General features: G+C 42.5%; 1 protein-coding gene across 2 annotated transcripts in view; it reads left to right on the forward strand.

Moving 5' to 3' along the window:
* PPM1H (protein phosphatase, Mg2+/Mn2+ dependent 1H) overlaps positions 1-26531 on the forward strand; it is a 654208-nt gene that overhangs the window by 439496 nt on the left and 188181 nt on the right. For both annotated transcript variants that reach the window (XM_086919094.1, XM_086919095.1), the window contains one exon: positions 76-188. In XM_086919094.1, coding sequence (XP_086775220.1) covers positions 76-188 — 113 coding nt within the window. The remainder of the gene's footprint in view (positions 1-75; positions 189-26531) is intronic.

The following is a 26531-nucleotide window of genomic DNA, read 5'->3' on the forward strand; positions in this document are numbered from 1 at the left end:
CCTTATAGTATCCTGAGCGGATTTATTACCAAACGTTGTCTATAACAACTTTCCTTTCTGCCTTTATTTTGCCAGGATTTACAAATCGAAAGAGAAAGAACCAAGTATAGCATATCTGGTGGCTGCACTGCCCTTTCTGTGGTTTATTTGTTGGGGAAATTGTATGTGTCCAACGCTGGAGACAGCAGGTAAGCAACACAGTCATTATATTTGCATTGATTTAAATGAGTTATTGATCATGTTCCCGCTTGCGTGTACCAATGCTATCTATATGTCATGTATAGTGTGCGTTAACCTATAAATTGTAGTCTTTCTTTGCAATGATGCTTTCAGTTAGGCCTTTTCCTCTACAGTATGCTTTCTCAAACTATCACGCTTTTGTTTCTTGCATGTACTCTGCCTCTTTCTTTGTGTTACCCTAGCAACGCGAGGCAGGAAGGAGATATGCATCAATCTGGAGAATGAGAGCTTTAGCTTCAGGCTCCGTGGGTGAGGCCATTCGATCAAGGAGGAGTTTGGCCATGCGAGCTTGTTGAAATGGCTTACACTATTTTAGAGTGAGAAGAAAAGAGAATTATTAGAAAACTCTTCTGCTTAACACAAGTGTTACCATTAGCTGCAGGGGCTTGGTGAAACATTGAAGAATAAGGGATAGGATGAAAGGAGAAATGCCATGCAGACGTGTATTAAAATGTGTTGTCAAATTAACCCAAAATGTCTTTCTTTTGAGCAAAATTATGAGACGTCACCTAAACAGTGATCTGGGTTTTCTGAGGCAGTTCTGGCTATTGGAAGAAGTGTCTGACAGGCCATCAGGTACCACAAAATGCATATGACCAATACGAGTTGGTTCCTGATGGTATAAGGAATGGCCACCTTTCTCTAAGCTAGTGTCCATGCCCTGTAAGACCTGATGAGGGGATGGTGGAAGAACCTGAATAGGGTTGAGAAGACCACAATAGATGTGGAGACAGATCTGGGGGGAAAATGAAGTGGCGGTGATGGGTTCAAAGCTGCAGCGACAAATATGAAGAACAAGGCTCAAAACAGAGAGGGCCAAGATTCAACCGCGAGTGGAGATGCGAGAGCGCTCTTTCAAGGTAGATGCGAGAGCGCTCTTTCAAGGTGTGACGGTGAAGCTTCATTCGGAGTCAGACTACAAACATTAGATGACACAATGATGGATGCATATATAAGGGTCCTGGGATTTTTTCCGGTGGCTGCAGAGAAACACCATATGTCTTTGAAATGCTCATTTTTAACTGATGATTTGACACCTCATGATCACATCGGACCTGTGCATGTCTAAAAGTAGTATCATTTACCATCTAGAGTACCTGCCCCACTGCTTCTCAGTCTGGAGTTACGCTGGTGTTCAAGACTGGCATAATTCAGTTTTACAAAAGGCAACTTTCCTGAAAATAGACTTTTCTTTGTCCTTAATTTTTTAAAGCGTTCAAAAAAAATGCCATTGTCTTCCAAGTTTATAAGTTGTCATTTAACACTCTTGGTTTAGGATCATTGTCAATTATCTACTTGCTTAATGTATGTGTCGGAGGTAATTTTAACAATCGTCGATTTTCCTCTGCTCCATCTCCTTCATTGGTACCAGCGATGCTTGCTAAGATAATTGAGATCTGCAAGCGAGCAATCGGCAGAAGGACTACTTTACTTACAGATTGTTTCTACTTCAGTGGCATATTCGCTTAACCTCTTCGATGCTCATGGCGGCTCCCGGTCGTCATGAGTCACGGTGGGCGTGTGCTGATGACGGCCGGGAGCCGTCATGACCACGCCCGCAATCGGAATGTTCAGCACTGTGGCGGAATTCGCGCTGCAGTGATGAGGTTAACGAGCAGTGCAGCCCAATAGTTGTGTGTCGAGATCTGTCGTGGTCAGTGTGGACTCGGGTCACATCCCCAACACTGACATGTTCAGCTGGCCTGGTCCAAGCAGTATCAGAGAATTGCCAAAGGGCTTGTTTCCCGGCGGTACGGAATTGTGATAATTCATGTATTTATTCCATGCAGCTAACCTATCATAAGGGAAACGTTTAGTTTCTACTAAAATAATTTTTATTTCTGTTGCTTCTGCTAAAGAGGCACTAAATTAATCACATGTGGAGCATGTGTCCTTTTGTATTTTGCATACATTAAAGAATTACAGAATGTAACACGAAATAGAATATGTAATGGCTCGTTGTCACTTCTGTGATTATGGTGTGTTCAACACACACAGCTGGCCACACACTCAGACTTGCACTCACATTCTATATGGAATCCTCGAATTTGACAGTACAATTACAGGGCTCTCTTTACCACTGCATTATCTGCCTCATTCGTTCAGACCATTTTTACTTCCCTCCACCTTGCATCAGGAGGAAGTTCCCAACTCTCTGTATAGGGCACTTTAGAATAGTAAGCACCAACGAGTTTGTGGCAAACTACAGAGCAGTGAATGGACTCCATGATTTCAACACAAGCACTGCTGGATAACTCTTGTCGCAACATCTCTACCACACTCCACATACCAATCCCACCCAGGACTAGAAAGACCAAATCAGGTGTCAAAGTCGGAAGCAGGCAGAGATGAAACACGCCATCTGCAATCTAGAACACCACTGAGGTAGAAAGTTTGCCTAAAAGGAATGAGAGAATTTTGCCTTATGTAACTAAGAATTGCCATTTTGAGTTCCTTAATTTTATTCAGTTTCTCAAGCACTACAGCATCCTTGATACTGCGCATTGACGCTATCTATGTGTTTGTATTGTCTGCCCTTACCCCCTCCCCCGTTCTTTTTCATATCCACAGGTACTTTAAAGGCCTTACGAAATTCGGAAAAGTTTTCCTAGAATTACCTACAAAATAAGGTCATCTTCTCTTCTTTTTTCATTATTCACTATAGACACCAGGTCCTGAAGAAAGCCAACCCGACCCCTTATGGGCAATTTAGTGGCTGAAACATGTCGACCTTTTTATGGACAATAGAAAGTGCAGAAGCCCCCTAACTCCAGCTTCCTACGCACGCCCAATTCTTTTAACCAGGCTTTTCTCCAGTATTAATTAAAATTTGTTTAAACTGGTCACAGAAGCCTTTTTATTGAACACCCCACTTTCCTAATCACTAATCACTACTGCACTAACCAGTGGTCTACCTCCGGGTGGAGGAAGCATACAACTAAACCCTATGATGATGCTGTCACGTTGCTAACATAAAGGAGGAGAATCAAGATACACTGCCATTGAGCCTTGGAACATGAATGAGTGTTTTTTTATCGGAACAGGAAACGATTAGATTACAAAACCCTGGTTACTCAGGACAAGTTATCCCTTCCCCCATTGATTTTTTTTTTGATACTCCTCATCTACTGCCACAACAACTCTTTTTGTTGTATTATACTGACAGAATCTTGGCCCATTATTATGTTGTTACGTACCTACTGTTAATTGTGTCTATTGCTGATGTTCTGCCACAATTACCCCCCTTTAGGAGTGTTGCATCTCTCTGTAAAGCGCACTGATACCCTCTAGGGTCATGTTTGTGCTATACAAAACTTTTTAAAATAAAAAAACAAAACAAATGCTGTGTGAATGAGGAGACAGCAAACCCAGATGCCAACCCCCAAACTTTAAACTAGCCACTGGAACCCTACCTAGCATCATGCCAGAAACGATTCCTTCCTGAGCTTGCATTTTTGCTATTTAGTGAACTATCTCAACCTGCTTTACCTCAGAAAAAGTTCAGAAGGGAAGCTGCAAGACAAGTCAACTTAAAAGATCAGGCGTAACCAAATCATCATCTTTGTGGCCATCAGACGGGCTTTAGGCCTACGAGGGTTGCCGTAAATGCTCTGGCATGAGCACAGAAGAGTTGCTCTTCAACTTGGATTGAGACAAGAAAGCAGCCCTGGTTCCGCCACATGTGAAACAATAGATAAATACATACTTATGGGAAGGTCCAGGGAGAGCTTTGGTATGTCATGTACTATTCTGCAGTGAGACCGATATTTCCTGTCTATTGATGACCAACCAAATTGGATTGGATGAGTTGAAGTGACCCTCTTGCACAGTGTTTTACAGGGTACACTAATGGTCACCCTTCTCCTATCCACTATTCAGCATCATATGTGCAACCTGTAGGGCATCGCCCAGAACAGTATCAGGTGACATTCCAAATGTAGCCAATGATAAACAAGTCCACTCACAGCCAAAAGCCAATCCAGAGAACCAGGGAAACATTTCTTTGTGCCTAGATCTTGTTTTCTACTCAATGGAAAACCAAGATTCTGGCACTTGAGGGTCAGCCGGACCCAGTGCTTTTCAATTGGCCCCTGAAACCTGCTAATGTCTCCATCCACCTTGGGAACCAGGGAAGTCCCTGTAATTCTGAGTTAATTCAAGTCATTCCTCTGTTCAACTTTGCCGTAACCGGCATCCACACAGAGCTCTCCTTACTTGGGCAAATTATTTGCTTCCCATAAACAGACTTTTAATAAAACTAAAAAAAGAAACCAGGGTTAGGTGCAAAAAAATAACACAAATATTCAACTTTCAGTTATAGTTTTATTTGGATATGATTCAATACTGAATATTTGTGTAAGTTGTATTGTTGGTTTTAACTATTCGTGAATGTGAAGTATTATATTGCTATTGCTGCTTAGAACAATTAGATAAAGTGATTTACATCAAAATGGAATTGCTGTTCTTTCATATCTAAACATTCTATTAGGTTTATTTTTTAAATGCATAATTAAAAGTTTTTTCTTATCTAGTATAAGCCTGTTTTGTAACTTTGAAGAGAATGAATGTGTAATAAATTTGACTTTTTTACATTATTCAGCGTTTGGTGTTAGCGACAACATATACATGTTATTTGGCAAGAAAGGTTTAGCTTTTACAATAGAAGCTACAGTGTACGGATGGTATGAGTCATTGAATGAGTGTTAAGAAAAGGGAGCTTTTCCATTAGTGAGTTACCTGTGGAAACAGGCTTCCCAGCATGCGCCACCTGGGAACCTGTGACCGGTCCCAGCACTCTTGATTAACCCATGGACTTACAAGTACCTGCATCATGAAGCGCGGTGCCTGGATCCAGGCCAGAAGTTGTAGCGCGCTGAGGATGTGCACGCGGTTCAGGAGGCAACAGCCCCCAAACTCTCTACTCCCCTCAGCTGGACTCCAGGCCGAACTGGGCTCAGACACGAAGAGCCGTGGTCTTGGTGACTCCCACAAATCAATGGATCGAATTGTAACAACCACGCCTTGCACAGGCTTTTGCCTTGCATCTTAACGCGCTGACTGAACTACAAGGGGATGTTCGGCACTCCAGAACACCACTAAATGAATAATACATACAGAGCGTGGACAAATCTTATATCCAAAGTGATATAAACGAGGTAGGATTGAGAATAAATGACCAATTTCTCAAATCGTTTTTAAACTGATATCAAAGAAAAGGGGACATATTTGTCAGGGCTTTTAACAAACCAAATTCAAATATTCGCTGTGCTGGGCTGTGCACCAGTCGCTTCCACCAAGACTACAAAGGTTCATAAAAACGAATCTCATTCCAGGTTTTCCTTTGGGAAACTGTTCGTTGCTGTGCATTGGTGTGTATGCTGTTGGCACAACATCACTGCCACAAATAAAGCCGTGTGACTGTTTTTGCAAGGAATGGTACAGAATAGCTGATTCTCTTTGCTGGCTCAGCAAACTTTAAATAGTATAGTTTGCCAGATGCGTTCACTCTCAGAAGGACGTGTCCACGACGGCTATTCGGTACATATATTATCCATGCTGATGATAATCGCAAACTCTGACTTTATTTAAAATGAATCAACTAGTGGTCCTTACACATTTCGTTTACACCCTGCTTATTTGGGGGTTGTATCAGCATTAGGGGTGCAGCCCCTGTTTGCAGCGGTGCTCACCTTCACCATCGTTGCGTGCAAGTGACAGGGCCCCCAATGCAGAAAACATGCTCAAACTCTCGCAGTTAAGACATCAGCCAGGGTTCTCCAAAGTCGGCCCTGGCGGACCGGATCCATGGCAGATCTTTAAGAAAATTATATTTATCTAAATGGTGATATGCTAAAAATCTGGCATGGATCCGGCCCTCCAGGACCGACTTTGGAGAACCCTGATGGGCTATAGAAAAGGGGCCGAGAAACAGAGTGCAGTGGTTAACTCGCTTATTGATGTTTTACTAAAGTAGCTCTCTGACTGTAAAGGCCTGGCCCTGATTGGTGCAGTCAAGAGCCGGGCCTATCCACATGGCGGTGTTCAGGGAACCCTTTATAAGGCCAGGGAGCAAGGGTCGCCTGCTGAGTCATTGACAGACTGGCACCTGATGCACTGTCATTGTCTCTCTACGTCAGAGGTCTTCAAACTTTTTGATGCCGAGACCCCCTTGTAAAACCTTTTTAGGCGTAAGAACCCCTTCCGACAAAAGTTTCTAGAAACTGGTACTCCTCATCATCAACAACTATCGACAACCATAAATGTGCCTGTTAGACATCATCACATCCATCCATCCATCCATCATTCATCTACCCACACTTTCACACATCCATCCATCCATCATCCATCCACCCTTTCATCCTTCCATCCATCCTTTATCCATCCACCCTTTCATCCATCCATTCACCCATCATTCATCCACCCACCTTTTCACACATCCATCATTCATCCATGCAACCTTTATCCATCCATACATCCATCCTTCATTCATCTGCCCTTTCATCCTTACATCCATACATACATCCATACATACATCCTTCATCATCCACACTTTCATCCATCCATCCATCTTTCATCCATCCACCCTTTCATCCATCCACTCATCATTCATCCACCCACCTTTTCACACATCCATCCATGCAACCTTTTATCCATCCATACATCCATCCATCTACCCTTTCATCCTTCCATCCATACATACATCCTTCATCCATCCATCCACCCGTTCATCCATCCATCCACCCTTTCATCCATCCACTCATCATTCCTCCACCCACCTCTTCACACATCCATCCATCCTTCATCCATCTACCCTTTCATCCTTACATCTGTCCTTCATCTGTCCACCCTTTCATCCTTCCATCCATATATTCATCCTTCATCCATCCACACATCATTCATCCACCCACCTTTTCTGTGCCTCTCTCATGGGGGTGTGGGGGGTCCAGTATCTCTCTGCGTCTTCCTCCTTCTTCTTCCTCTCTCATGGGAGGGCATCTCTGTGCCTAGGTATGAGGGCTCTGGGACTTGAACCAATGATTTATAGGACGTGTGGGAGGGGTGAGGTGGGAGAAGACCTTTCATGTGCTTTACAGGCGGGACCCACAGCTCCCGGCGCCCAGCGCCCAATGAACTCAAAGCTACAGCCTCTCCCCCCTGTATGTGAGCCCAGCGGACACACACAGAGCCACACCCAAGTACTTCACAGGTCTTTAAAAGAGCTTTTACTTGTTAATGAGGCTTTGATGTTTTTCATACCTCGATGTGAATTAGGCCTCTGCCCTGAGCACCCTCAATCAGCCCGACGCCACTAAATTCCTTCAGGAAAAAGGAATAACTGACAAATTATATGCAACAAGTTAATTTTGAGCAGGGCGGCGTTAGCACACGCTAAAAAGACGTTGCCACCATTGTTATTACACGTTTCACTACTTGATTTTCTGACAGCATGTTGAACTATGAAATGCCGTCAACATTCAAATCAAGCAGAATTACTGCCACTTTGTAGTAACTCTATGTACGTAGAAACTGGCAAACAATAAAGCATGTGGCTTCCACAGCATATACATTCTATCAAAAGGAAATGCAAACACTAATCTCTTACTCGCATTTCTAAGTGATAGCTGCTAATCCATCCTAACTTTTAAGGAATCGTCTAAAAACAGTTCTGTTGTGTTGAGGGAGCAAAGTAGGGCCAATCAACGCTAAAAAGAGGCGATACCAATAAAGCCGTATTAGCTGGTCATTGATTATTCCAAGCACAATTACTGACGGAGGAGGGTATGTGCGTGTGTGGTATATACATATATAATATATATATAATATATAATATATATATAATATATATATATATATATATATATATAATTTTTTTTTTCCCTAGACCAAGTTGCCCTCGAGACCAGCAGATCACAGCAGCAAGCTAGCAACTCACCAAGCAATCCTCTTGGCAAAAAACGCGACCCTTTCCAGTGTACATGTATACACACATCCCACGAAATCCCTAACGATAGAAATGACGATCGAAGCAGGAATGTTTCCCGAGTTTTCGCATTAAAAAAGGGTACCGTAAGACATGTATCTGCAAAAGGAATGCTTGCCCCTGCACTTCTGCTAGTAAACGACAACGCAGGTGGTGCATAAATGAGATTACGGCACCTATTTCCAGAACATATGTTCAGTGAAATAAGTTTACATTGTACATTGCTAGCAATTATTACATAAAATGTTCTTTCTGAATGCGTACTTGTTATGCATAACCAAAGTTACAAGCATACTTAACAATCACACCTACACATTTTGACTAGCTCACGATAGTCTTAAAATTATGTTTACAAAAATGAACTGAGAATAAAACAATATATTTGTACTCACCCCCTAGTAAAGTGTTTTGAACATCACATTTAGTTCCAACAATCAAATACCACATTGAATCATTAGACCCCGTAAACGACTGCCCTCAAGGTCTGCAAATTGACAGAATCTGCGACCCCCATTGCAGGACTCCACGACCCCCCTGGGGGTCGCGCCCCATAGATTGAAGACCTCTGCTCTACGTCAACACCGACTTAGCTTTGGAGACTTAAATGAATAAGGTCCATGGTGGAGTCCTGTTCCCAGGATCTACCAGCTCCCTCCCAAGATGGCACACTAACTGGGCACCACCTGGTGAAAACGCAGTCCCAGGGTCTTTTTGCTAATGCTTCTTCATCTGGAATATGACGTAGCTGCATGAACCACATCACCATAGAAAGCAGGAAACACTCACTTTACATTGCATGGATGCTAACTGTGCAACAAAACACATAATCACTGTTACAGAAGAGACCTTGCATGCATCAAACGTGTCTTCTGTAATATGAAAGCACCCCAGATGGCTACAAATGGTGGCAGATGCCCACCAAGTCTCCGAGGTTCTTCCTGATTTCAGATTACCAGGCTTCGACTGTAGAGATGAAAAAGTTTGTAATTCACCCTTCGTGGTCAGGCAATATCCGATAATATCAACCTTCGCAAAGTAAGCTGATTTGACCTGACTCTACAAAGTGTGCTACTAAGCTACCGCCCCGCCTCCCAAAGATGACTTCATGCTTTTGGATGCACCTGGAGCAGGATACGGTAAATGAGCAGGATGCATATTGCCATGGTTACTGGAAGATGCTGAAGAGGAAGGCAGTGGGGGCTTTGGGAGGAGGTGAGTCATACAGGGTGTGGGCTGGCGAGGCATGACAGCTGTGCCTAGCAGCAGTGGAAGCAAGATCTGACTAGCAGAACCTAGGCTGGGGGCAAGGGCAGGGCTACAAACAAGGTACGGGTGTCAGCGGCGCCATTTTCAGGAGTCCTGAGTCACAAAATTCACAGTTGTATGCTTAAGTTCCCTCCAGGTTTTAGAACTGGACTATTGAAAGGTATGGAATTCACAACCATTTATGTTTTTATTAGTTTTTCGAGTGCAGAGTCTCCACTCTGCAGAGAAAATACCTACAAAGGGACAGAAGATTTTCAAAAAAATATTTCAAAATCTTTTATTTCTCTTCGTGCTATCTTTGAAAAATAGTTTTCAATGAAAGTCATTTCCTTCCTCATGTTGAAAATTTAGGTGCATTTTCCCGAGTCTAGTACAGCATTTACACCTCGGTTATTGACGTCCAAGTTTACCAATTCTAAATGTTCTTTTTTTGGGGAGTGGGAGGCCGGCCAAGATCCCCTTCTCATGCACCCTGCTTTCTACCAAATTCAGGTTCTGATTTTCTGGGTTGTTTTTCCTGGTAACTTTGCTTGGTAATGGATTCGAGATTTTCACTTAATGCCAATTCATCACTGTATGGGTTGAGTAATGGATGGATGAATTAGGCTAGTCCTGAGTCGCTGTCTGAACCACAAGAGTGGAGGTACTGATACAAGTATAATTTAGTTGGCCATTCACATTATGGTAGAGTCCGTTGTGATCAGGACTCAAGCGGTCTGCTCTCTGATAGTTCAGAGGGCCAGGCAGGTCCCCTTCCGCGACTGTCACAGCTCCATGGTATTATAATGCATCTCCACCTCCTGAGCCAGGGTTCAGGATTAGAAATAGTGCCCTTGTGCTCTCCTTCATCCACTCCATACCCATCCCACCTCCCATGTCTCCCTCTTGATTTCTGGCTCGCTCTAATTCATCTCACTCTATTCGTGTGCTCCTTTAAGCCTCAATGTGCCCCACGTCTTCCGTTCAACCCTCCTCCTCTCTATTTATGTCCTTCTCTTACCCCCCTCCCCACCCCCACCCCCCTCACCTTTTGCTTTCTTCTCCCCCTTCCTCTCTTCTTCCTCTGCTGGAGAGTGGCCGCCTTCCCCCACGGTGCTCCCTGTTTTCCGGGCATGTCTTTGTCCAGACTGATTATTCCGTTCCCCTCTCATGCCTCCTGCTACAACACCACATCAATTGCCCTTTCGGTGACGGAAATCTAAGGGAAGAAGCTTAAAATAAGATTGCATGTGCTCATATATTTGCTGCTACTGTTGCAGAATAGATCATGAAGTGATATTATGCCCCCAGGGGCGTAGCTTCGGTGGGGGTAGGTGGGGGTAGGTGCCGGGGGTGTTTGGGGGGGGGTTGGGTGGAACTCCCCTCCCCCCTCCCAAATAACTGCTCTGTCCGTATGAGGCACTATAGTCAATTCCTCTGCTAGTAAAAGTGTTTATTTGTTCTAAGATTACTGGCCCCAGGAAGAGGAGGAATTGCTGAGAGCACAGGCAGGACCCAAACTCAAAACACACATCTGAATAAAATGGCCACAATCGCGTCAGAGCAGTTGGCCTCTCTCTGCCTGTCACTCACTCCACTGTGCTGCTGGGGGGCCCCTCAATGAATTAATTAACCCCCACCCCAGCGCGCCTTTATCAGGCGCCGCATTGGGCCCAGTGCTGGAGCAGCATGGTCACATCCGCTGTCTCTCCATGCCACTGATTTTCTCACCAAATGGATTTCTGCTCTGTTCTGGTTGTGCTGCGCTGTGCTCTTGAGAAGGCAGGGGGGCCAGGCAGGTGGAGGACACTGGCACACTTCAGGTCTGCATTGTTTACATTTTTGTCTAGCACAGGCCACATGCACACCTGCCATGTATATGTACTCAACTTGCTTAGAAACTCTGATGTAGAAGTTTCATGTATATATGAGCCTGTGCTTTCAAGCAGCTGTCAGTTATCACCAGAACTGTAAGAAAGTCAGACAATAAAAAGTGGTTCCTTACATGATTCTGGGAACGTGCATTTGAAGTCTAAAACTTGAGCATGTCATTTTGGGTGACGAACAGCTGGATGTCGGACAAGCTTTGAGTTAAACAACAGGGGGTGGTGATGGACAGAGTTTCTGAATTAAGCAGAATACTCTCACCCAGTCGAGAGATCAGGGCTTAATCCAACACCGTTTTTTAGCTCACTGCACCATCCCAGCTCAGAACCTGGCTATATGCAAATTAGTCTGTCCCTGGCCCAGTGCATCATGGGAACAGGGCAAACCAAACTACCAAGCCAATTCTTTCACTGGGAAGGAAACAAGCTTCCGGGGACCGGTTTCTGGCATTTCAGCCGTCTTCGGCCCGGCTTGCTTGAATCCTGATGGTGCAATGAGCAAGGGACTCACGTCTGAGTATACCCTTCCACGCAAGCTTGTTTCCTTCCCAGTGAAAGAATTGGCTTGGTAGTTTGGTTTGCCCTGTTCCCATGATGCACTGGGCCAGGGACAGACTAATTTGCATATAGCCAGGTTCTGAGCTGGGATGGTGCAGTGAGCTAAAAAACGGTGTTGGATCAAGCCCTGATCTCTTGACTGGGTGAGAGTATTCTGCTTAATTCAGAAACTCTGTCCATCGCCACCCCCTGTTGTTTAACTATTTCGTCCACCATAAGCGTGGAACGCTATGGGGCAGATGTATCAAGATTCCATTTTGCGAATCCTAAATAGCGATTTTTTGAGTATCGCTATTTAGAATTCGCAAAATGGAATGTATGTACAAAATTGCTATTTTTAGCGATTCCTTAATATTCTATATTTGCGAATTCGCATTTTGCGAATTCGCAAACAAGGAATAATATCCCATGCATTCCTATGGGCCAGGAGGCCCATAGGAATGATTGTGAAGTAATTCTCAAATTGTGAATTCGCAATTTGCTATTCGCAATTTGAGAATTATTTCAAGGGTGCAGGGGTGTCTCAAAGATACCCTGCTGCACCCCTGAAATGTACATGTGTGTGCATATGGCGCACATACATGCTCTATGGGCATGCGTGTGCATCACATGCCACCGTAACAAATTACAAATGGTGCTTTTTTTAAAGAAATCACAAATTACCATCAACAACAAGTTGGTGGTAATTTGCGATTCCTTAACCAAAATTGAAATTGCTACATACATAGCATTTAAGGAATCGCAAATATTGCAATTCCTTAAATGCTATGGCAAACTAAGGAATCACAATTTTTTTCGATTCCTTAAATTGCGATTTTTTAATACATTCCAAAACATGCAAAAAGGCCGTTTGCGATTCGCAAAGGCCGAAATTCTGCGAATTTCGGCCTTTGCGAGTCGCAAAAGGCTTGATACATCTGCCCCTATGTTTCTTTCTCCAGTCTTTCATTATCCTAATGTTGCTAAAAAAAAAAGGGCTGGTATGGATAGTAATACATTCTTGTTAGTAAAGCCACCCCCAACCACTGATACGTTTCAAATCCTACGTTTGTGTTTCTTCTGACCAAATACTCTTAAAATATGCTACCTACTAGTATGGATGACGTGATTCCTACACTTTGTAATCCTCTTTGTTTTATGTAACATTTCCTATAGATTTTTTTCACACGTATGATTCATTGTCTCTGCATAGTTCGTGTGTGATGTGAAGTGCTCTGACACCATACACTGGTATTAATAGCGCTGTGAAACAAATGAATTGCGTTTGCGAGAGGGGCTACGGAGAGATGGATGTGTAGCATTCTAATCTAGGATCCTGATCGATACTGTGACCTTATGCCCCTATTCGGCTATAAATCCATGTATTTCCTATATTGGCATAACCGTTCAAGTACAATATTCAGAAACTCATCTCTGGCCTCACACGAACAGAGCCACATTCCAGAATAGCTTTCTCTGCCACTTCCTTTGCAACCAATTAGTGCAATGACAGAGCAGAAGTCACTATCTGAGATTCCTAGATTAACACTCCGAGTTCTTCAACAAGATAAAAACTCAGCAAACCTGGAAATCCCCGCTTGCTGTGTTTTGATTAGTAATAGAACTCTAATGAGCACTGATAGACGATCACTTCCTAAGTGACATCTTTATTGACGTCTTATGTCCAGCAAACTTACGTCAAACATGGCACCTTTCAGGTATAAATACTACCAACGTGGCCTTAAGCAAGTCCCCTGTTGCCCGTCGCCTGAAGCTGCTGTCTCGTTGCTGTTGGTGATGCTGATGCTGCCAGCTATCTCGCTGCTGCTGAAGAAGCTGTCATGCTGATGATACCATAGCTGCTATCGCTACTGCTATCGCTGCTAACTGGCGAACGATGGTGTGGTGAACTTAGGAGCTGAACAGCCGTCCCTCTGCAAGAGCCCAGCACATGCAAGCTGCCCACGGACGCTGTCCCCCCTCCTCCTCCTCGACGCGCTGAAGAGAGACGCTGCCTTTCTCCTGCCGAGAAATCCAGCTCCGGCGTTTCTAGTCTACCCTTGCGGGTGACTGGGATACCGAGTTTCCCTGAAGGAGATACCAGACCTCCATCATTCTATTCAGAGGTATGGTGTTGACTAAACCCTTAGTGAGAATTCTTGAAGCAAACCTTGGCAAAACCAACTTAACTTAAAGCTACTTACTTACTCCCCTCCCACGTATTAGGCTTAGGTCAGGTACACTGGGGTAGGCGTAGTTAGAAGCACCAGTTGAGTATTTTAGCCTAATGTATATATGACTGTATATATGTTTTATTACTTTTAAACCATTGTATGGCTAAGAAACCATATCAATGCTTTTACAGTATTATCTCGCAATACTTATCTTACTGTACGTACTTTTTATAATAACAAGTCTTGCAATTGTGGCAATTCATTTCTCTTGTACGAGAAGAAAGACTGTTCAATAAATGTTAACCTTTATTGACAAACGCCCGTCTCTCTATTCTCTACATATTGTGAAAGTAATCTGTACCAACCTGACTGAGTAAAATAACTGTCTATTGTTTCACACAACCCTAGAGATTGACTCTTGATCTGAGGAGCAAAGTTGTCATGTTGCACGGTTGTTGGAAAACTGAATCCCTTCTTGTCTGTGCCAGGGAAGCTGATCACTTCCTATTTCAGTCAAGAAAGTTTCCAGTGACCTCTGAGCTAGTTGGTAAAAAACCCAATTAAGTTTAGAATAGTCAGTAGAGGCCTGGAAGATCCGCACTTCTACGTCGATACTACTGTTTATGTTATTCCAATGCGCAGGGCCTATTGGGAAAATAGGAACTACACTACATGGCGCCCAAACGTTTGGTAAGGCGATAAACTAACGCAAGAAGTTAGAGTAACTCAGTCGTGCATATTTCACACAGACCCCTTTCTCCTGTAAATACTCCAATAGACGTCTGGAGTGGGTGAAAGGTTAAAATCTGCCCGACCTTAGTAGGAAGAGATTCCTATGTAAAGCTCTGGTTTATTCAACGTTGAAGGATACAGTGTTCCAAAATATTGTGCACCTAATCTTTGTCTCCTTGGAGACCAACTCTGCAAAACCTGCATTTATATAATGTCAGACAGTGAAGAGGAAAGGGAAGCAGCTAGGCTGGCAGCCCTACTAATAGAGGAAGACTCGAGTCTCCTAGACACAGACCCAGATGCAATTATCATACCGGCACATTTAAGAAAATCTATAACGTTAAAACTTATAGAGAACGGACTGACACCACAAGGTGGTACAGTAATTTTCGTGATAGAGGCACACGAATATCGACAGACAGAGGTATTATATTCATGGATAAACTTTCCAGGGGCAAACGCTAGAACAAAAGAGTTTCACTATTACAAAATAGAGAAACCTCCGGAAGAGTACGCTCCTTTCGAGGAGACTGAAATCCCACTAAAATTCCAAGAGCACCTGCTCTGGTTTAATGGCGCCCTAAAACATAATGATCACATAACTAGGCTCGGTCCACTAGGTAGACCAGGAGCAACGTGGCCGGTTCTAGCCAGCTACACACCACATCCGGACATTGCAAAAATGTCTACAGAAGAGCTGTTAGTACAGCTAAAAACACTTATAAAAATACATAGGCAATTAGTCCAATATGTAATGCGGACTGCAACAGTCCAACCAGCTGTTAATGTACCACAGCTGACCCCTCATCAGGGGAACACTAATAAAATTACACCACAGAACATACAGTCATGTCTTGGTAAAACACCCATAAAACGGGAACAAATTCCTTTCTGGTTAGCACAGAAAATCACTCAAATAGAGGCAGTATTTCCTGATACTACCCCTATATCTATATATTTATCTCTATAGAGAAACACAGAATCTTGACCATCTGCCTTCCTACGGGAATCGCACCACACGTGGAGGACTGTGACACTTGGGGTACAGTCTTTGCTTCCATTTACACAAAAACACATGGTGTTCCGTCTATGGCGGTAATACCAGAAGTGCTAAAACAGATTCAAAATGAATACGGTCCAGAGCCCGCTTTAACTCTTGGTATGAAATTACTGAAAGACTTCAAGCAGGTCTCGGCTATATTATTAGCCAACATAAAGGGAGAAGCAGCATCTGTGGCGATATAACAGATCAGCCAATTGAGCTTGCCAGAATCATAGAGAAATGCTATGAAGAATTAGGTAGAGACAGCTTGGGTGGAAAACCAGTTAAGCCCCAACTGATCGAAAATCCTGAAAAATTATTTATTAAAAATAATTCAAACACTCCTAAAAAGAGCTGGGATGGAAATAAAGAATCCACTCCCAAGGAAAAAGTTTTCCAGTCCAGAGGAAGGTCTCCTCGACGGAGGGAAAGAACTCCGGCTCGAGAACACCAGTCTCCCCAGAGGGAGCCCTCTGAGAAAAGATATAACCTTAGAAATAGGGATAATCTGAAAAAACCTGATAGATATCAAAGTATTGATACACGTCCCTCTCAATCTTTTTCGCAGAAATCGGAAAGAAGAGGACGGTCAGACCCAGGAGAGCACACCAAGTCCAAAGACAAGGGATAAACTATTTTGGGATAAACTCTCAAAAGGCTATGATATTCTGTTAGCTGAAAAAGATTGGCCCCCAGAGTTTGTCAGGGAGTGCCCTCATGGCGAAGAAGTGATTATGCCTGCCTTCTCGAATCACATTCCGATTCACAAAAAATATACTTATGCAAGGAAATGGGCAGTAGCCCAGGCACCGGCATTATATAAAAATCATGTAGGATGGGATGAGGACTCTCCTCCCCACAAAGTCCAGTTAAAAAGTGAACCAACTGCCCAACGGCAGTATCCCATTAAGCAAGAAGCTAAAAAACAGGCCAGGGAGATCTTAGATCAACTTGAATACCAGAGGGTGATTGAAACATGCACCTCTCAAATGAACAATCCTTTGTTTCCTGTCTCAAAACCAGACAATTCATATTGTCTAGTTTTGGACTACAGACACCTTAATGCATGTTGCAAAACTTTTGCAGTACAAAACTCGCATAGTGCAGCCCTAATGAATAACATAGTTAGGAAAAAATATAAAACGACATTAGACATATCTAATGGTTTCTTTTGTCAAAACATTGCACCAGAAAGCAGATACTTGACCGCTTTCTCAGCATTTGGGTCGCAGAAAAATTCTGTCGACTCCCACAGGGGTTCAAGAACAGCCCAGGACTATTCTCAGCTAGGGTAACAGAGTTACTACAAATATATGATGATGAGGCATTATCTTACGTAGATGATATCTACCTCACAGACGACGATTTGGATACTCACTTGAAAAGAGTGAACACCATTATACTTGGGTTTGCAGCAGAGGGTTACAAATTCAACTTTAAAAAGTCTCGAATTGCCCATCTGACAGTATTATTTTTAGGATACGAACTATCAAGTGAAGGAAAAAGCCTAGCTGACAACTTCTTAGAGAAGTGCGCTGTACTCCAAGCTCCAAAAACGCTGAAGAATTTACAATCCATACTAGGTTTTCTGAATTTCGGAAGAACTTACATTCTAAATTACGCAGAGAGGGTTAAACCTCTCTACGAACTAATTAAACCTGATTTTAAACAAATCACCTGGACTCAAAAACACACAGAAATTTTGAGATCACTGCAAACAGACATGTTAGCAAAAAAAATTAGATACACGTGACAACACACGCGATCTTGTAATCCGAGTCATCCCAGGAGGATGCGGATTCACGTACCTGACCTCTAATGAGGGAGAAAAGGTACCAATTTCAATTAAATCTCACTTGTACACACAAGTAGAAAAAACATTCAGTCACACAGAAAGAACTGTGAAAGCAGTGCAAATTGCATTAGCAAATGAACGAGAACTAGCACATGGTAAAAGGATTAATATCCTCACAGCGGAATCCGCCTTCGAGGCGCTATTCAGCCCAGTAAACCTGCCTACAGTGTCACTGGATCCGAAATGGATACAGTGTGTAGATTCTCTAGGAGCGGAAGATGTGAAATACTATTTCGCCCCGCAATTCGAAGAACTGAATGATTTAGAATATGAAGAAGAATATCCTCTGCCAATCGAACTTCTGCCTCTCCCACAGTACGCCTGTATAATCTATACAGATAGATTTGTACAGCATTTTAACGTAGAGAGCAAATCCTACGATGCAGCCTGTGCGATTGTTAAAGGTCGTTGGCTGTGCGGTAAATTCAGACCGAAAGTAACAAAAACTGAATCAGTAAGAAACTGTTTGGCTCAGAGAGCTGAAATCAGATCTTTAAAGATGGCGCTCGAAAATGCAGAACGTGAATTCCCGACACTTATCGGGTGCGATTCTCATTTTTGCGTCAACTCTTACAATAATAAACTGCAGAGGTGGATTGAAAACGACTACAAAGATGACACAGGTGCCACAATAAAGCATAAATTGCTCTGGAAACAGGTAGCTCTTTTACACAAAGAACTACAAAAGACTCACGTGATACACGCACAGAGTCTTCAATGTGATGGCGTTCACGTTGCAGGGAATTCATTGGCTAACACAGCCATAGCGGAAGCAACTAAACCGGCTTCCGTAGCCACAAAAAAGCGTACAGAAAAATACATAGACGGGGAAACCATGCTGGCAGTAAAAACGACCGTAAAAGGCGACTGTGCAGCACTACCCGTGAACTATCCACTCAATTATGCATACATAATCGATGCAAACTCCGTTCCGTTTGCTCGAATCCCTAGAGTGGGGGATAGGGTAATTCCAAACACGAACAGGAGAATATTTTTAATAGCAGACGCACACATGGGTTTGGGTCCTAGGCACAGAAAGATCAAGGAATCCCTGACTGAATTACAATCAGTATACTGGTGGCTGGGAATGAGTGTACAACACCAAATATATGCAAACAACTGTGAAAACTGCAACAGGGATCGCAGTAGTGAACCATGCTACCGGCTACCAATCAGAAACAGCGTAACGCTGTGTACACCCCATCCTGCGTCCTATTAATCGTTAAGGCTAAACACACTTAAAAAATGTGGCCTCCAGCGCTCAGCTGACGCTTTCAGCTCTCAAGCTTATAGGGAGGCCATGGCCAGCATGGGAATTGGGTTGCGGTATTCTTGTCCGTCGCACCCCGAAGGGAATAGTGTGGTAGAAAGAAAAAACCGGGACATAAAGCGATCTATAACAGCGAAGGTATTAGGTTCAGGCGCTGGGTGGGTCAAACATCTAATAAGTGTCCAGTCCAGTCTTAACAATTTGCCAAGAAAATCTCTAAAAGGTTTCAGCCCATACGAACTATTGTTCGGAATTAGAATGAACATTCAGGACCTCGATAGTCAGATGTCAGTGGTACAAGAAAAAACAACAGACTTTGATGTAAAAGATCGTTTGGCTGTTTTACAGGAACTGAATGAAACAAGAAAATCCTTAAGCAACATAAAGCTAAAGCAACAGCCATCTACCACTGACGAGGCACCACAAGCAACAGCCCCAGCAAGGCCTGTCTGGATTCCAAAGATTGGGGATCTAGTCAGAGAAAAAATCGTGGTGAAGAAGGAATTTGGCCCTTCTTATAGAAAAGCAGTACATGTCTTGGCAGTCACCGGAACAAGATCAGTTGTACTACCGCCCCTTGCTGGTAAAAAGGAGAACAGAGTCGTGTCTATCGACCTGGTAAAACCACAACCATGTGGCCTATAATCAACAGTAGGCCCAGTGGACTCCCAAGAAACAACAGAATACCCAAACTTGCAACAATCCAAGAGGTTCAAACTGAAAGACTAATCACATTCGATCAGCCTGCAGTGCACAGTGAAGGACTATGCAATAATGCCATGGAACTCGTGCCTCTTGAGACACAGATTGAAACGGTTCGTCAAGAAACACCAGTCTACAATAATGTGGCATCAGAAAATGCTACCGAGAGACAGATTGAAAGAACAATCCCAACAATTGACAGAACTGCCTCTGGTTATTTCATCAATTTCGACAACTTCTCTGAAGACCAAAACGACACTGAAGTGATGCCAGAAACAAAAATGACTTTTAAAGAAAAAGCAATGGAACTCTTTCATCAACTGAAGGAAATCTACCTTATTTCCCCTTGGTTAGAGTTCTGGTTCGGTCTAGGTGTATTTTTCCTCCTGCTTTGGCTCATCATGGTACTTTGTTTGGGAAAATTCATTGAGGGAAAATATAGTAGAATGGACACAGCAAGTCAGAACATCAACCTAGTCCTGAAACCACACAGATCATCCCACGTGAAGAAAAGAGAACTGTCAACAGTAAATGTCACAGCCATTCCAATACCCGGTGGGGTAGTATGGGAGAAAACTGACTATGAGATCTATGGTCCGGTCGAGATCCTGAAGTATCCTCATCAACTGAAGGTTTCCTTAAGTGACTTTGTAAAACCTAGTACATTCTCTGATGATTGGGACTTTAACAGTATTAATGACATGATGTCTGATTTAGTAATGTCAGCTAGATTCACAGATCATGATTATTTACAAGGTTCATCTAGTTATGAGCAATTATTTTGCTACACACATTATGGTGAGCATTATTTGCATAAATCTGCACAGCCTAGAAATGTTTTTAAGTATAATCAATGGGAACATTGTGCTACACCACCTAAAAGCAGTTCTAAGACATTCTTTGAGAAATTCAAGTACTTCTCAGGGTTTAACACCAGTGATGCAGAAACGTTTTATTACAAACTGTTAGATAAAACAGGAATGAAAACAATGCTGACAAATTCTAAATTGATATATTCAGAAGCATTTTATGAAAAAATGATGACATTTGGTTTTGATTATTGGAAAAATAACATTGAAACGAAAACCATTTGCGGTACAAAATATTGGCAGAGACAAGGCCCTTGAAGCACTATTCAGAACCTGCATGATACCAGAACAAATGATGTTTTTAAATGACACAATTCACCAAACATCCTGTCTTGGCCTAGCTAAGATCAAAGACCTTAAAACACCGCCTATTCCAAAGCCAATACCTGAAAATACAACTACAGATATTGAGTTAGATGTATCACAAATTTTACAATTTAACAGAACACATCCTGATTGGAAAAAGTGGTTAATCTGGCCTACAGACACAAACAACTGTCAAGATAGATTCCTGAATAAAACACAGGGGTTAAAAATGACCAGATTAGACCCTAGATACTCCCAGAATCAACATCCAGGGATAGTAACAACATACAGTGTAGGGAAACTTTGCCTCGAATGGCTAGGATCATCCACACTGGCTGAAATTAAGCAACACTTGTCTTTACTAAAAGATGGTGCTGATTTGCGCGATTTCATTCTTGGACCACGCAAACAGCGTCAAAAGCGTTTCATAGCGACCAGTATCTATGCTGCATACAATGAGGCTTGGAAAGTCACACAAATTGAAACAGCTGAAAAAATACGAGAAATTGATCGTATTAATTTGGAAAAATCACTTTCTGTAGTGGACAATGGGTTAATGACTCTGTCCTCCAGAATATATTCATTGGACAATATTGTATCTTCTGCCTTTGAGATAATAGACAGAGACTTGCTAATGTTACAGCATGGCCAATCTCAATTACGTTCTATTGTACAATTGGGCTGGACGCTGCAAAATCTTCGTTCAGGCTATGTGCCTTGGCGTTTAATCAACACAACGTCATTGTTTTCCATTTTTAACCTTACTGATAAACAAATCAGTTTGGCACAGAAAGGAGCAGACTATACAATCCTGAGCATCGAAAAACTTGAGAGATTACCATTGACAATGTCAGAAAGTCCTGTCATTGAATGGATAATACACGGAATTATCACTATTCCGATAACAACTTTCCGATTTAAAAAGTGCCTTGAGTACATACCTACTGGCCAGTATGAACGATTGGGTAAAGGATATGTAAAATCAGAATGGAAATTACCATACACACATTCTTGCTATAGTGACAGCGACAAAAATGTATTTCTTAGTGGTGAAAACTGTAAACATTCACTAAGCGGTATACTTTTGTGCCAGGGTATTAATTTACATGGAGCCTGTGAAGGTAATTCTAACAACCTTTCATGCCACCAGCTAGTCACACCTGCAACTCAGATAGAGCCCTTCTTTATGCAACTTGCAAACGGGAGTTACATTCTTAGAACGGATCACAGATGTTGTGGCCTTGTTCCAGGGAAAGGTTATCTAGTAAGCGTAACATCCATGGTCAAATGTTGTATGCAGGCATTGTTTCCGAGCGGGCCTGTAGACACAGAGACTCCCATCTGGCCTCGTCTGAATCTCTATTCTATACGAATTGATACTTTAAGCAAAATTAAGTCTGTGCTTTTGCAGACAACAGTGCCCATAACGTCATCAAAAAAGACGTATGATCTTCTAGTTGCAAGGACAGCTACGGAGGTTCATGACCTTTTATCAACAAATTGCCCCGTGTATTTCGTAGAAATGCTTAGCCAACTCCTTAACATGTCTAGTGCCACAGGCATCCCAGGCATATTTAAGACGATTTTTACGGGACTGCTAACACCATTTCAAGCAATTCTGGGAATCGTTCCTAATTTTGTCCACTCTGTTTTTGGCGGCATACCCCTATTTTTGGGACTTGTAGCAGGCATTTTATTTTTGACCGTCCTGCTTCGTTATGGCAAGCCAAAGCTCAGACATAGCTCCTATGGGAATGGAAGAGACAATCCTAGCAATGCGCTACCGGGACAGAATAACTAAAGTCCTTGGATTGGCCAGGCTGAGAGATCTAAACATGACCTGGTTCCTTTCATTCAGACCTATATGGCAGACTTGTATCTTACCGGTACTTCGATGTATGCTATGCGGAGATGAGTGCGTGTTGGACATCTGTCTTTCACTTCCATCAGCAGTACCAATGGACGTCGATACTTTGCTAAGTCCGATAACGGCTCACGCATTGTGTTGTCCCCAGCGGCTACCAATCCTGATGACGGCATTCGTTGAGACTCCTGTGCTACGACTAGGTGGTAACAGTGGAGCGAGTGACAAAAGCAACATCACCCAGGTACGACCTTCTGTGAGCATTGCTGATCCTGCCTTTGATGACAGCAATCGTTCTCACACCTGCCAAGTTACAGCACTATCGAATTTGGTCGAACTGTCACCTGATTTTGTAGACCAATTCTTTGAGAGCCTGTCTGATATGATGTTCTCACCCGAACAGAAACAATAACTTTGGAGAAGCTTTCCGACACACGGGGTTCCCATGAACTCTGAATTCGGCCTTCAGTTTTGAACAACAAAAACTGCTAAAAGCGTTGGAACTCTATTTCCCCGTTCAAGCAATAATTCTTTTGAATTGAACATTTTTTAATATTCACCCTTTTTTGGCACGAAAAATTCTTTGCTTAAGGTAAAAACTATTCTTAGAGAACAGAAGCTTCAACTTCTATTTCTAAACCCATCTAGAGACATAATAACTTACACCACCCTTTATTGCAATGCATTTATATGTGATGATTTATCTCGCCCTTCTTCTGTTTCAGAGATATTTCATGTGTAATTCTTTTGCATAATCGTTCATTGATTTCATATGCTATAATTTTTGAATGATTTCTATGCTTCAAAAACGTACAGTACCTAAAATTTTCACGTATTACAAATACGCCTATTTCAAATGCATATATGTTTTTTGGGGTGGGCAATGTTACACATGCATCTTATTGCTCTAGTTTTAGTAATTTGATGGACATGAATTCGTGGAGTGGGTGTAGCGTTCTAATCTAGGATCCTGATCGATACTGTGACCTTATGCCCCTATTCGGCTATAAATCCATTTATTCCCTATATTGGCATAACCGTTCAAGTACAATATTCAGAAACTCATCTCTGGCCTCACACGAACAGAGCCACATTCCAGAATAGCTTTCTCTGCCACTTCCTTTGCAACCAATTAGTGCAATGACAGAGCAGAAGTCACTATCTGAGATTCCTAGATTAACACTCCGAGTTCTTCAACAAGATAAAAACTCAGCAAACCTGGAAATCCCCGCTTGCTGTGTTTTGATTAGTAATAGAACTCTAATGAGCACTGATAGACGATCACTTCCTAAGTGACATCTTTATTGGCGTCTTATGTCCAGCAAACTTACGTCAAACATGGCACCTTTCAGGTATAAATACTACCAACGTGGCCTTAAGCAAGTCCCCTGTTGCCCGTCGCCTGAAGCTGCTGTCTCCTTGCTGAAGGTGAAGCTGATGCTGCCAGCTCTCTCGCTGCTGCTGAAGAAGCTGTCATGCTGATGATACCATAGCTGCTATCGCTACTGCTATCGCTGCTAACTGGCGAACGATGGTGTGGTGAACTTAGGAGCTGAACAGCCGTCCCTCTGCAAGAGCCCAGCAGATGCAAGCTGCCCGCGGACGCTGTCCCCCCTCTCCTCCTCGACGCGCTGAAGAGAGACGCTGCCTTTCTCCTGCCGAGAAATCCAGCTCCGGCGTTTCTAGTCTACCCTTGCGGGTGACTGGGATACCGAGTTTCCCTGAAGGAGATACCAGACCTCCATCATTCTATTCAGAGGTATGGTGTTGACTAAACCCTTAGTGAGAATTCTTGAAGCAAACCTTGGCAAAACCAACTTAACTTAAAGCTACTTACTTACTCCCCTCCCACGTATTAGGCTTAGGTCAGGTACACTGGGGTAGGCGTAGTTAGAAGCACCAGTTGAGTATTTTAGCCTAATGTATATATGACTGTATATATGTTTTATTACTTTTAAACCATTGTATGGCTAAGAAACCATATCAATGCTTTTACAGTATTATCTCGCAATACTTATCTTACTGTACGTACTTTTTATAATAACAAGTCTTGCAATTGTGGCAATTCATTTCTCTTGTACGAGAAGAAAGACTGTTCAATAAATGTTAACCTTTATTGACAAACGCCCGTCTCTCTATTCTCTACATATTGTGAAAGTAATCTGCACCAACCTGACTGAGTAAAATAACTGTCTATTCTTTCACACGACCCTAGAGATTGACTCTTGATCTGAGGATCAAAGTTGTCATGTTACACGGTTGTTGGAAAACTGAATCCCTTCTTGTCTGTGCCAGGGAAGCTGATCACTTCCTATTTCAGTCAAGAAAGTTTCCAGTGACCTCTGAGCTAGTTGGTAACAAACCCAATTAAGTTTAGCATAGTCAGTAGAGGCCTGGAAGATCCGCACTTCTACGTCGATACTACTGTTTGTTATTCCAATGTGCAGGGCCTATTGGGAAAATAGGAACTACACTACAGATGGCAATGTTGGATGGTGGTAGTGAGGAAATCTGTGGAGAAAGAGGTCACTGGGGGGAAGTGAGTGCCGAAAAACATTGTCGCACTGGGCACCATCATTGCTAAAACCGGCCCTGGCATCAGAATAAGTTGCATAAACAAGAGACAATAAAAAATAAAAGAATCACCCCTTTTATAGAACAAGTGTAATTTATTAATTTTACCTTTTTGTCCTTTTGTGACTCAGTGACCTGGGTGTAGGATAAAACTTAAAACACTCAATGTTTATCTCCAAGTCATTAAAATTGAGCTTCACGGAACTGATTTGCATTTGTAGATATACAAGAGGCTGATTTTAGATATTTTGGAGACAGAAGACAAAAGGATGAGTAGAGACATTACTAGATCAAGGAAAGCTACTCTCTATGAAGCTGCACAGCTCATATCTGGTAAAGCTAACATTTACCCACATCTTGCTTTGGCTTAAAAAATGGCACTGCTTGTACCAGTTACTGTTGCCAGCTACTAGAGTAGTTTTAGCCAACTAAAACTGAAAAAGAATTACCTTAGATCCATAATGACAGATGAGCGCTTAAATCATTTGATGCTTATCACTTGTGAAACAGATATGGTAGATTAACTGAACTTGGACAGCACAGATTCACAGTCGGGCATTTTAAATGATCAACAGGGTTCAGTTTAAGGTCTCATTTTATTTTGCTCCTAGCCACAAACAATGCTTTATATTCCACCAGGTTCCACATTTTATGATTTTGGTCCAATCCAATTTTGTGTATCAGGGTTTATCTGGCCTAAAGGTGTATCATGGCAAAGATAAACTGATTCACAGAATGCTTCCAAAGCACACTTAAACTAATATAGGATGTTAACAGATTAGTTGAATGCTAATAGACAGTTCTAGCACCGTGGAAAGGAATCAAAATTCATGAATGTTTCACGTAAAAGCTGTTTGTTTCTAAATATAAGTGTTCTATCGTGCCTTTTAAGCACATGCTAAAAAACTGTAGTTTACTATACTGCAGTTTGTAAATATATAATAGACACTTTGAGGTCTATGCTAACATGTATTGTCACTTAAGACTACATTTTTGTGACCAAGAATGTCCTTGCTTTACTAAATAACATACAACGGATGCCTCTCAGCTTCTCCATTATTCCCGTTCAGTGACGTCAGCCCATCGCTACTCTGTAGTATGTTGGTCCATACATACATGTAATGATGTAGCCGAGGCAGATGTAGATGAGTTGTAAAGTAGGTTTATTCAGCCATAGTTAGGATAACAAGAGGTATAACTCTGGAACAAGCAGCCCCACCAGGAGCAACCTCTTGGCTACTCAGCCCATACTCC

Source organism: Lissotriton vulgaris, chromosome 1_1, assembly GCF_964263255.1.
Source record: "Lissotriton vulgaris chromosome 1_1, aLisVul1.2, whole genome shotgun sequence".
NCBI lineage: Eukaryota > Metazoa > Chordata > Amphibia > Caudata > Salamandridae > Lissotriton > Lissotriton vulgaris.